The sequence below is a fragment of the Lissotriton vulgaris genome, chromosome 3_2, assembly GCF_964263255.1.
Source record: "Lissotriton vulgaris chromosome 3_2, aLisVul1.2, whole genome shotgun sequence".
Taxonomy (NCBI): Eukaryota; Metazoa; Chordata; class Amphibia; order Caudata; family Salamandridae; genus Lissotriton; species Lissotriton vulgaris.
This window is the reverse complement of record NC_141690.1, coordinates 181,908,647-181,921,673: the sequence shown is the minus strand read 5'-3', so window position 1 is coordinate 181,921,673 and position 13,027 is coordinate 181,908,647. Positions and strand designations below refer to the sequence as shown.

The window sequence follows — 13,027 nt, the reverse complement described above, 5'->3', positions numbered from 1 at the left end:
GCCACAGCTTGAGTTGTAGGGCTGCTTTTACCTTTTGCTGTAAGCCACAGCTTGAGTTGCAGGGCTGCTTTTACATTTTGGTGCAAGCCACAGCTTGAGCCGCAGTCTTTAGGGGGATAGTGAATGTGTTAGCAACAGTTCTTTATATCTTTAGGCTGAATCCTTGCTCATATAAATTGAGTCAGAAGTTCATTGTTGTGTAGAAAAAGGCTCTTTATTGATTTTAGTAAAAACATGAACAGCCGACACGTATTTCGCCCCCTGTGGCGATTCGCGCCAGAGCTTTTTCAAGGCTATTTACATTTCACTTTGCTCATTGCAATTCTTCATCATTATTAGTATTGGTTTCCAACAAAAATCCGGTTTTTCGAAATATCGATTTGTAAGGGAAATCCCTAGGTTTTGTAGTCAGGAGCCTGCCGTTCACTCCTTCCGCTTTCGCACACACGCGAATGCGGAAGGAGTGACCAATGGATCCTGTCCATTATATGGCAGGGTTACTGCCTGGAGCTCACTGCCCCACCACCAAACATCCCACCCCGCAAACACTCCCCCCGGCAAGCAGTTCCTTTCCCCCAACACCAGAGGCCCCTCCAAGAGGAGGTGGACGGTTTCTTACTCTAGGGAGCCATAGAGCAAGTGCCTCCTCAACAATGCAGCAAAGAAGTGTACTCCCTGTACTTCCTAATCCGAAGAAAGACGGATCCCTGAGGCCCATTCGAGACCTCCACAAGAACATCCTGTTGAAGCATTGTCACTTGATCACGCTCCCAGACTTCATACCACTACGGCAGTAAGGTGACTTCATAACCGCGTTCAACTTGAAGGATGCATTTTTCTACATCCCAATCCACCCTGCACATCGCCACTACCTCAGATTTATGGTAAGTGGGCAGCATTTTCAATTCAAAGCTCTGCCTTTTGGGGTTACCACCACACCCAGGGTTTCCACCAAATGAATTGCAGTGGTAGCCGCTTATCTGCAGAGGAGCCATTCCCACATCTTCCGGTATCTCGATGACTGACTGATGAAGAGTGCAAGCAAGTAGCAGTGTCTAGCTCCCACGAAGATCCCCTTTGATCTCCTTCACAATCCGAGCTTGACCATCAACCTGAGCAAACCTCACCTTCAACCAGTACAGATACAACTCTTCCTAGGAGCACTGCTGAATTCAGTAATGGGTAAGGCTTACCCCAATCCTGCTTTATGTCCCTGTTGTCTCTAATGTAGCCAAATTGTCAGCTAACTATTTGCACAGTAATGCACCTACTCGGCATGATGGCTTCCTGCATCACCATCGTTCCCCGCACCCGATTGCATATGCATTCACTTCTAGAGTGCCTCACAGCACATTGGTCACAAGCGGTGGGTCTAAAATCCATTTAAAAGTGTATGTGATAGTACATCTCTTCCCTATGGTAAATAAACTCTCACCTGGATTGATAATTCCAGGTGAGAGTGTATTTACCATAGGGAAGAGACGATACCATCACACACACTTGTAAATTGATTTTAATGTATTTGGGCACATTGGGTTGCTCCCCTTCCATTCAGTCACCCAGTCCTGATAAGAACCCACTGTTGAGGCTTAGATTGGACCTTCTCCCTTTCGCCAGTTCGAAACATCAACAGTTTATACAGACTGGATTGGATATTCGGTCCATAAAAGGGCAATTATGATTTAATCAATTACCCTGTATCAATGAGATCACATTTATGATATAAAATAAATGTAACCAATAGGCTTCTCTGTAATGATTATGATAAATTCAGGAAATACATTTTCTCCTTCCTTTCTCTATACAATCCCCCCATGGGCACTCTTTGGAGCACTTTTTTTATCTCATCTTCTCTCTGGAGCGACCAAGTGTAAATAATGTATTGATGCGGCTGGTTTTCATATAAAAAATTCATGCATTTACCGTTTGTGTGTCATGAGAGTTGATATTGTTATATATGCTCCTCTGTATTAGTAGAAGCAATATTCTACTCTATTCCTCAGATCAGAGGAGGTTGTGATTGATAAATGAAAAGTTGGATAAGATATCTGGGTTAGCTTTTTCCATTTTTGGTGGTCTCTCCGATTGGACTTTTGTTGTTATGTATCGCAGTTTACCCAGGTCCTCCTGGATTCAAGCTAGCCTGGATGATGATGAGGAACAGGGTCAAGACTTATTTGCATATGGCTGGGTCTGAACTTGGGTGGCGAAGTGAGCTAAAAAACAATGATCTATTCAAGCTAGATCTGTGACTGGGGGTGAATGTCTGAAAAGTTTCAGAGCTCCGTCCATCATCTCCATGTATTTACCTTGTTCAGTCTAAGTTGGCTGGGTATGGCCAGACTTGGGTCCCTTTCTCACTTTGCCACTGGATTCAAGCTAGCCTGGATGATGAGGGTTGTTACCCCAAAACCGGTCCCAGGATGCCTGTTTCTGGTCCAGGGAGGACCTGGCTTGGCAGTTCGGGCTGGACTGTTCCCATGAGGAACAGGGTCAAGACTGATTTGCATATGGCTGGATTCAACCCAGATCTGTGATTTTGGGGTGAGTGTCTGAAAAGATTCAGCGCAACGTCCATCTTCTCCTTGTGTTTATTTTTGGGTCAACCCATTGTTATGTGATGTGTAGATTTGAATGCGCCACCCTCCCCCGAATGCCTTCGGTTGTTGCAGGTGCCTTTTTTTCCCGCTATATTTCCTTTATTTAGCCTGGACATCTTTATGCATTCTCAAGCTCTATCTCCATCCTCACCGCCATGCATGAACACAGTCATGCACATCACCAGTCAAGGGAGAAGTCACTATACTTCATGACTTGATAGACTTCATCATAGAAAAACAAGTTGTAATTGTTCGGGCCAACACTAGATGGCAGTAGTGTGCAGAACAGGTGAATATACAGCACTACATGCCACAAACAGATGTTTACAGGGTAAGTAACAGTTTATTTTCTGGCTGCACAGCTGCAATGGGTAGCAAGATGACTGGATGGGCTCCACCCGGAAGAGACCGGGACAGAGAGTTAGGCACAAAAAGAGGGAGCACTGGTAGCAAAGATGATTGGGTTCTTCATGAGCACAGTGACTAAAACTAAGTCCCTGAGAGCAGCATTACTATGTTGGAGAAGAGTTGACAACAAAAAAACACTCAGCCCGACATAAGCCCTGGCCCTGCTACTGATTAGCTTCTCAACTGTTGGTGGGAGATTGCTTATCATCTCTCAGAATGAGGGACTCGACAGAGGCAGGGATACTTACTGCAAGTGATTGCTATGAAGAAAGGATTCCCAAACATTTGGACTCTTTAAGGACAGTAATGGGGCTTGCTAGAGACCTAGTTTCTGACATATGTTGCAGTGGTAGAGTCTTTAAAGGAAGCTTAGGGACTGGAACCAGAAAACTGCTTACTCATGTGGTTCTGCTGGTTCCCCTAACATATGCGAGAGGACACAGATTGGTACCTTGGCTTTCTGAAAGCTTATGTTTGTGACCAAATGTACTCTGACTGGACTAATGGCGGATTGGGAAACCGAGGTAGACCGAGCTTTGGAATGAGAGAGTATATTGAAATACAAAGTACCTTGTCTCTAGAAGCACCGGATTGAAATATGTGCAATTTAATTATCTGCATTCTACCTATCTGACCCCTCCACCCCACAGGCTAAACAACAGATGATAAGAAGTGCCCCAGATCCCCATTGATGTTGACTTTTCCATATGGTTTGGAGTTACCCAGTTGTGCATGGTTCTCGCAAGGGAGGTCCAACCCACCCACGAAATAACTCCAACGTTTACAAGAAGGATGTTTATAGGGCTATATCTCAGGCTGAACACCAAGAAGGTCATCCCTAACTTTGTGGACCTAGCACAAGTAATGACCAAGATAGCAACTGCAGTGCACTGGTGTTCACCGGATGGTCCGCTCACAGCAGATGCAGGGGTTGCTCTGATGGGCAAAGACTGAAAGAGCTGCATTATGGAAAAAGAGATTAGGATTGCTCAGGAGCCCACTTGGGGTCTTATGGGACAAAACACTATTAGCATTCGAAGAATACACTGAGTAGATTCCCTAGGTGTAGAGGGTGTAGGAACACACAAAGAGGACCCAACTCATAAGTGGAGGCGCAATTTAGTGATGGATCCCAACGGGAGCGTACAAAAGTGAACTGACCGGATATTACTAGGAATATAGACAAACCGAGAGGAAGAAACAGAATGATTCTCAGTAAAACATTGCATTATGAAGCAGAACCTAGTAGTGGGTGGACAGTTGGTTTGAAGCTATGGTTAAAATTAGATAATTGTCAAATAATAAACCCTGCAAACAGTGCAATGACAATGTTCAGATAATATGATTACATGTTCAAAGGAAATGTACTGCAGAGGTTTATCCTCAATGGATCACAATGGATGTAAGAAAAATGAATTTAAAAAAATATATTTTAAAATAATGTGGATTTGGCTCTCAGATGTGATACCACAATGCAGCTTATTTTCGGCAAGGCTCATTTTGCACCAAAAAGTGATTTTACACCTAAATGTAATGTGCTTTAACGTAATCCCATAATAATGCTAGTGTGGCACCATTTTTGCAAATGTGACCTAACCACCACTGTAGGAAAATGGGACGGTCATGATCTAATCCTTGGATATCAGCCTCCATGTCTTCACCGTATTATTTGATACCCTGTAGGCCATGAAAGCTTCTCCCTTATCTTGGAATGGTTACACTCATACAATCTCTACCATCTCTGATGACTATGACACGGCTAGATTAACCCCCCCCGGCTCAGCCTAAAAGTAGCACACATCAGCTTAGTCAGGTCAACATAACATATAATAAAGCTACTTATAACACAGACCAGAATACTGTCCTGTCCACACTCCAGCCCCTCACCCCAATAAGTAGCACTGCACCTCAGTACAGCCGCGTTTGTCAACCAACATACCTGTTCGGTCCACCCAAACAACAGCACACAAACTGTTTTGCCTCAGAAGGACTTGACTATACATATTCATCATTCATATGAGAGGTGCTATTACTTGCCTCCTCCATTATTAAAGCCACTTATTATTCAGCAGAACACAACTCCTGTATCTACTCCCCACAATGCACCCCTAAACATCAGATTGATATGATACCAGACCTGCAAGTCACTTTCTCCATCTCTGACTCCCACCAGTGTTGTCCTACCAGCTACTGCCCTTCTGCCACCCTTCTTTACAGGTCACCTAACACACCTGCTCTTGATAAGCCCAACATGCACACAAACCCCAAAGCTTCAGAGCATTCCTCTATGCACCTTGCCTCTGATGCACCCCACACACCCTGCTACCACCTGATGACAGATCTCACCACACACTCTTTAATCACAAGCTTCATGGCTAGATAAGACAGTCAGATAAGACAGTCTTACTCAAGTAAGGTCAGAAAATCTCCTCATTTCAACCCATTGGACCATTTAGTATTCTTTACATCAAAGCTGTTGTGCTGCACTGAACGCCTGCTGTCTCCAGTACCTGCCCTCCTCAAACACACTATAATTGATGCTAGCACACTCACACACACCTGGTTCTGCTGCTGCACCACACACCAGGGTACCACTAGGATACAGCCTCCTCCACGTCAACAGAACAAAACAAACTGGCGATGGGGGAGGGGGGTTTGCCTTCAACTACAAGGAGTTCCTTGCATAGAAAATGTGTAACTCCATGAATAAGTGAATATTACAAACTAGGCACACACGTCTTGCTAAACTGGAGACATGAATGGCTAAATCTAGAGACTCGAAACACATTTGCATTGAGCATTGGCAACGCCAACAGGTCTGGCTTTAAAGTGCTAATGCATGCAAGTATTTGCATGTGCAGATGCACACATACTATTTGTTCACTGTCTGTGCTCTGTGTGTTGTTTTGTTTTAATGTTCCAAGCTGCTGCACTGGTGCCATACAGAACAGCATTCTGGCAGAATGAAAAACAGGGCCCAGTCAGAAGGCACAGAATGAGGCCAGTAAGAGAGAGACACTGTGCAAAGCGTCTGCACATTTGTACCTGCCCTTGTGTGCATCTGTTGAGCCAATCAAAGCCAGACCTATTAGCGTTGGTAATGCTTTTTTTCATGAACCTGGGTTCTGCAGGTTACAGCTTCTTGGCATTAACTTGAATTTCAGCATCAAACGAATAAATACCGCTCTTCTTCCAATAATACAAACGTAGACAATTATATAATGCTCGAAAACCCTTCTCTTCGGGGTAGATGGAAGCTCCAGTAGAGTTTGGTCATGTTCTTGAATAACCCTCACACGGGATATTTTCCATTGCCTACAGTACCTTGTGTTTTTTTCTTTTTTTCTTTTTTTGTTAGAGGCTTATGAGCTAATGTGCTTTTTTTGGCGAGAACAAAGGGAAGTTTCCTGGAGCATGTGGCTGAATTGACTTGGCACCGGCTTGCAGTATTACAATGATATCTTTAATTTCCTGCAAGAGTGCTTTCAACCCGGCTGTAGAAGTCATGTTTTCTGTTTCTGTGTCCCCCCCCCAGGCAGAGTATGAAGTGCAGCCAGATGAGAAACGTAGAGACTGCGGTCTGAAGCTTCTCGACACATACTTCAACAATGGGGTAATTCTTCTTAATAGCAATTCTAAGGCTGCCTGTGCTGTGTCTGCGCTCTTCCTCTTGGTACCTGAAGCCATGGACGGAATGGCCTGTTCTAGAAAGAAGGTTCACTAGATGGAACATTAATGCACACAAAGTTGGTCATAATGAGCGAATCGAAAATGTTACCTCCAGTCCTCCTTTCCTTTACATTACAACTCTCAATTTTATTTGGTTCTCTCCTTCTCTCTCATGTTCATCTTTTCTGCACCTTTTTGCTTTTTCTCTCTATGTTCCCTCCACCCATTTATTTATTTATTTTATTTATAAAGTTTTATATAGTGCGAACTTGATCCTGAAGGATATCCGAGCGCTTTACAATTTGAGGCAAAGGTAACAAATCAGAACATTAGTCTAACATAGGGAATCTAACATACACCTGGTTGAACGAAGAATGTGCTAGATGATGGAGTAACAACCAAACCAAAAACAATGATCATATACAAGAACAACAGTTCCTTTGGGAAAGTGTATATTCCCATTAAAAGCTATTTCTGAGGCACATTTGCAGAGGAACAGATATTAAGGCAATGTGAATTGTACCTATAGAAGGGCATGAATCTGGAAAATTCGCTCGGAGCCTAAAACACCACACAACACTACTAAGTTCTAAACACATAAAACATATCTAAACATGATTTTTCCCTTTACTCTCCCTGGTTCCCCTCCTTTCCCTTACTGCTTCCTCCTTCTCTTTACCATTCCCCCTTGTCCTTCACTGAATCCCCCTTTACTCTAACCAGCTCTCAGTTCCCAGCCCCTGCTAACTCTATCTCCTGTTACCCCCTTTGCTGATCCGTCCTTCCTTCTGGTCTCCCACTTTTGCTCCTGTTCTGGGTTTCTGTTTTCTCTTGATGCCCCTCCTCTCTCTCGCTAATCCCTTTTGTTGTCTTCTTCCTTCCCCCTATCCTCTGCTCTTTCCTCAGTCCTTTCGACTCTTCGCCCTTCCTAGCACTTATAGCATGTTGCAAAGCGATTCAGCACCTTCCTCCATTTCCTGTTCACTTCCTCTCCCTGCTGTATCATTCTTCCCTCTTCTATCCCCTTTCCCCCCTCTGTTCACTTTTCTTTCCTAGTTCTTCCTTCCCTCTGTCTCATTTCCTACCTTTGACTCTTCTGTTTTCCTCTTCCCTCCCTCCGGCTCTCCTACCCTTCCCTGCACCTTGAAGACATTGCTAAAGTAGGAAACATCATCTCCCTCCTGCCCTTTCTCTGTTCCCCTCTCTTCTCTTTTTTCCACCCTTCTCCTGTTCTCTCCTCTTGTCTCCCTTTCCTTCTTACACATGAAGTAACAGCTGAGGAACCTTGAAGTTTCTCCTCCCAGAAGGAGCACAGTCTGGTAGATGTGTAGATCACACCACCTGCTACAAACATGATGCTTCAAACTCTACTACAATCAAGACTACTAACATTCCTCATGCTTGTTTTGCCTCAAATATGCTTTACAACATGAGAGTTGAAATGGAACTGTGTACAGGTGCCTGCAGTCCACCTCTCAACTTTATCTGTTTTGCATTGTGTGATATTATCAGATACTTGTAAATCTCTTGTGCAGAAATAAGGACCCTTCAAAACGCCATAATCATTTTTGACTGCGGTAGAAAACCTCTACCACTATGCTTTATTCATCAGCCTCATCACCAAATAATCTACCCGGGCAGTGAAATAAAACTGTGAAATCATATGAATAATTCTTCAACATGGACTGTATAGTGTAAATCAGTGAGCAAAGAGTTTCCTCGTTTTATCATCCTTCTTATCGAACAATAGAATCCCAGCTTTACCCACGCCCTTATGGCTGGTATTTAGGATTTGCCCACAATGCAAGACACACGAAGTGACCTCAGCAGTTGCATAAACAGGATCTAAAGTCAACAGAAGGAGTCTAATACATAATTGATCCTGTGTTATATATGCTCTGCATCATTGCCTCTGGTTTGGCCCAGGATCTGGCATGGAGCGACACCGCGGGAGGGATTCAAAACCCTACCCGGAGGTCTCATTCATTTTTAAGTACCTTCATGTGTCATGACCCGGAATACAGTTGTTATTGTGTTTTTTAAAGGGCACATTTATTAAAGACACAAAGACGTCAACACATTTAAATCCCCAGGCTTTTCATTTGCTTATTTTGGGACTGGAATAGCAGATATTTGCATGATGCCTTTGTGGGCGCTATCACTTAGATAATCTGCATGATAATCGAGGCATTCATAGCACCCAGATGCGGGGTCCGGGGCGGTGTTGTCCTCAAGAATATATGAAGCAATGTGTCTTAAGTGATACGATTCACACAGCATTTCAAAATGCAGTCTGTAATAGTCACCGGACTCAAAAAGGGAGTTTGAGATCACTAAATTTAGACAAACCATGAAGGTTTATTAGAATATTAAAGTACTGAACCTCCTGTGGAGCAGGAGGATCTTCCCGGGGAGGGATGATGGGGATGGTGGTACGAAGATGAGGGACATGGGGCTAGAGTGGCGGGTGTGCTTATCCATTTTTTTATGTTTTTGTCTGTATACTCCTCGTTATGTGTGGGTAGAGCCTGGAGGTGGTTGTGCAACTTGTTGTAAATAGGTTAGGTAGGCAGCAGGACACGCCTTCAGGTAATTAAGATTTATTTATTAAGTTAGACAAGATAAGACAGCAGAGCAGTAAAACCCCACAGCTGACCAGACCAACTGCTAGGGCTGGAATCCTCAACACACCAGATAGAACACACATAGGTACTATGGGAGATAGAGAAGGTAGGAACACTAAGAAAGGACTACAGACACCAAGTAGCCATATTGAACCAAGTAAGAATATACAACACGACTCTGGGGGGAGGTTGTGGGGGCGGGGGGGAGTTGGGGGGGCTGGGGCTTTGGGGAGGGAGGAGTGAGGGAGGGGGGGTTTCTAAAGGATTGCTTGGCTATTCATTCGCCTGTGTGTGCTTGTAAAGTGAAAAGTCGATTGCCTTTTGGATACTGTCATGTTTGTTACCTGCAGTTGTCCCTGGGTTACAGGGCCCTGCATCGTATCTGCCGTCTGACAATAAAATATGTTTTAAAAATAAATAAATATTAAAGTACAATACAGAAAGGGAAAAATATAGCAGTATCAGTCAAATGACGTAGAGATCAATTTCCATGAAGGCGGCTCTTTAGCATTAGAGTAGATACAGCAAAGAGCGAAATCTGAAAAATAGACCAACAAATCAATTATAATATAATTCTAATCAGAAAATACCCTGTGCAGCTTCTTGTGCGGTCTCCTGCGCAGTAGGGAAATAGTTGCTAAGATGTCCTCGCTCGACAATAAGCAGTAGAGATCCAACCATCGGTGAACGACAGCCCACTGTCAAATGGGCAGTGGGGATGAACCGGGCTGGTTCTTCTGTTGCCTGTAGCGCTGCTAGTACACACCGCCGCAGGTGTGTGCTTTAACATCCTACACTCTGTAGGGATAACTATAATAATTTGTTCTCAGGTCTGGCTGGATGGCACAATTGTCTGCTGGACCAATTGTTACATTTAAAAGATACATACAGTGAACTTTGGTTCCACCCAGAGTAGTATTACTCTCTTACCACATGCTGTTGGCTGGCTGGTACATTGTTCTGCCTCCTAGTGACTGCTTGCATTGTTATGCTAATGGACTATTTTACATCTCAAAAGTACACTGACTCATCATGCATTACATTTCTCATAGATGCATGCTATATGGAAAGGAGTCTGTTTTGTCTTTTTTGTTACTGCTGCAGGCTTTTTAAAATGTTTAGTGAGAATGTAAGCCAGACCTATTAGTTATGCTGGTGCTAGGTGTATAAAAAACTGCATGCTGCTTTTGAGATTTTTCTAAGCAGTTTAAATCACAGGTGTCACTCATACCCAGAATACCCATACTCAACTTATCGACCTTGGAAGAATGGTGGGCTGAATTGGCTTGGCCAATTTGCAAACTTGTGATCTCCAAATGTCAGCCAATCTTGGCAGCAGGCACTGAGCAGTTGTGTGCGTTATATTTAACATTTTAATTTCCCAGTTAAAATTTTTAAACAGTATCACACTGACAAACTCTTTCTCCATGTAAATGTTCGTCATATGCCTTGAATAATTTACTTATTTACTCAAATCAACTTTGTTTCGGCTCATTTGAACCATAAAAGTACGCAGTGCAAAACAGTATATACAATAAAAAACATTATAAATGCTAGGGTCAGTTCATGACAATAAATAAATAACCATGCAGCATCAGTTGTCAAGTGAAATGCCACAAAGTTCAGATAAGACCAATGGAACAAAAACCTCAAAAGAAGTCCTAAAAGGAAGCTCGTTAGGGGTCATCTGTGTCTCCCATGATTATCTAATCAAGGACTCAAAAGATAGTCAATACAATGATAAAAAAGCATGGAATCAATATAAACAAGTCCATTAACCCTTTCCTTGCTGCCGTCGGCCAACGGCCGTTGCGAGCACTGCCTTGGTAGTGCTGCGCACGTCCGTTGGCTGACGCGGCCCCGCCCACATAATAGAACGCCCGCACTGCGGACAAATTATCGCTGCGGTAAACGGGTTAAAAACCACCTAGGATTCCTAGAACATCACATAAGAACAGTAGCCCTCTGCTTGATAGCACGGTCAATATATGTAGCAACAGAGAAGCAGATCTTGATCGTGGGTAAAGTTTGCAGGTAAATAAAGAAGGTTCTAAGATATCGAATGTTGGACGCCCTAAGAATATTTTAAAAACAGACAGCTCAAAAGCGCATTACTCCTGCTACGCCTTGCAGCATCCTTGGACAGTAAAATATCCTACTTTGTTGAATCTCATTGTAACTTTTCCTATTGATTATACGCTGCATAAGGGAACAGAAATGAACCCGACCTATCAGTGTAATAAGGACCATATTGACTGCAGCTAATGAAAATGGTTGTGCCTTTGGTTTTATGTCAATCAGGAGAATTTGTGAAACCATTTGCGAGAAACTTTTCTCTCTAGACAGTTTCACGTATTTCTCTTTATCAATGGCATTCACCAGTTTAAGAAACCAAATTAGTAAAAGTCATTCTTCACGAACCACATGTCTTAAGTTATCCCCTCTCAAATCAAACTCCCAACATTGCTCTTTGTGGTTTCTCTGTTTCACACTTTTCAGTGCACTAGGTTTAATTTTCCAGTTTTTAGGTCTGGGAAGAGAGTGCTTCAGCCATCTTCTGCGGCTTCTGTAAACATAAGAAATAAAGGCATAACAAATTGTGAAAAATAATACATAATTTTCACAAAAAGAAGCTTTGTTTTCAGGCTTCTTCTGTCACTGGGTAGTCACATGTAGTTTGCCTGTTATTGCAGGTGAAATGGGCCAGCAGTTGTATGAGTCCTTTATAAGGGTCTCTTTGTGTTATGATGTTTTAATGTTCTGCATGCAAGTGATCACTTGACCTCTTTAGCCATTGCTTCAATGGAATGTCACACAGTCATTTGAGAGAAACCCAAGAAACCGCATTGAAATGATGTAGTGTCATATTTGCTGGCTAGACAGAAAAAATAGTCTTGTAGTATTAGTAACTAACTAGGAAACTGCACTGGATTTTGAGGGTAATCCTCTCACCTGAATGCGATGACGCGGTGGCCATCTTAGATGAGGGGATTGCACTGACAATCTAATGTGGTTCACCACTGATTGTTACATTGATCAGCGGTCTGTTTTTTTATGCTTTTGGTGTGAGTTACTGTTTTAGGCATTAGCATTAGGCATCTGCCTGCATATTTCCTGAATCAGGGATGTGAAATTGTGCTACTCTGTCTTTCGTGACGCAGGTGTATCATGTCAGTGTGCATGCACTCCTAGTGCTTTCAGTGATTTTGTTTGACTGCTCAGCTGTGCACCCACCTGCCCAGTCTTCTGCTTTCCAGTGTCGTGTCAAGCCCCTCTTCTGCCATTGCTCCCATGTGTATTCTGCAGTTTTTCCTGCGCACCTACACAGCATTGGTCGTAGTGAGTGGAGAAGTGGCCCTTGCAACAGCTCAATGACCCGCATAACTGAGGCGGCTCATGACCATACAGTGAAGCTGTGAACTGGAAAGTGTCAAGAGCACAGAGTGCAAGCAGTATGTGATGCGTGTACAAGCAACCCTTTCCCGTCACCTGGCTATTGGTTGAGGATGGTGGTGTGATGCCAACCACCTGCTCCCAGTTGCACCTCTTCGAGTTTTTATTCAGTGGCTCTTTGGAATCCTTGGATTTGTTGTAACTTAAAAGCCGAATATGCAGAGAGAATGGGTGTATTTTCATCAGAAGGTAGGGAGGAGGAAGTGGTGTCTAGTCTATTCCCCGGGGTAGTATTATTTATCATAAGTGGACTAAGACACTTGTAACTGCGTT

At 43.3% G+C, this 13,027-nt stretch overlaps 1 protein-coding gene across 1 annotated transcript in view; it reads left to right on the top strand.

Annotated features, from left to right (window-relative positions):
* GRK4 (G protein-coupled receptor kinase 4) overlaps positions 1-13,027 on the top strand; it is a 429,001-nt gene that overhangs the window by 172,138 nt on the left and 243,836 nt on the right. Inside the window, exon 4 of the mRNA XM_086964159.1 lies at positions 6,544-6,621. Within this exon, the coding sequence (XP_086820285.1) occupies positions 6,544-6,621 (78 nt within the window). The remainder of the gene's footprint in view (positions 1-6,543; positions 6,622-13,027) is intronic.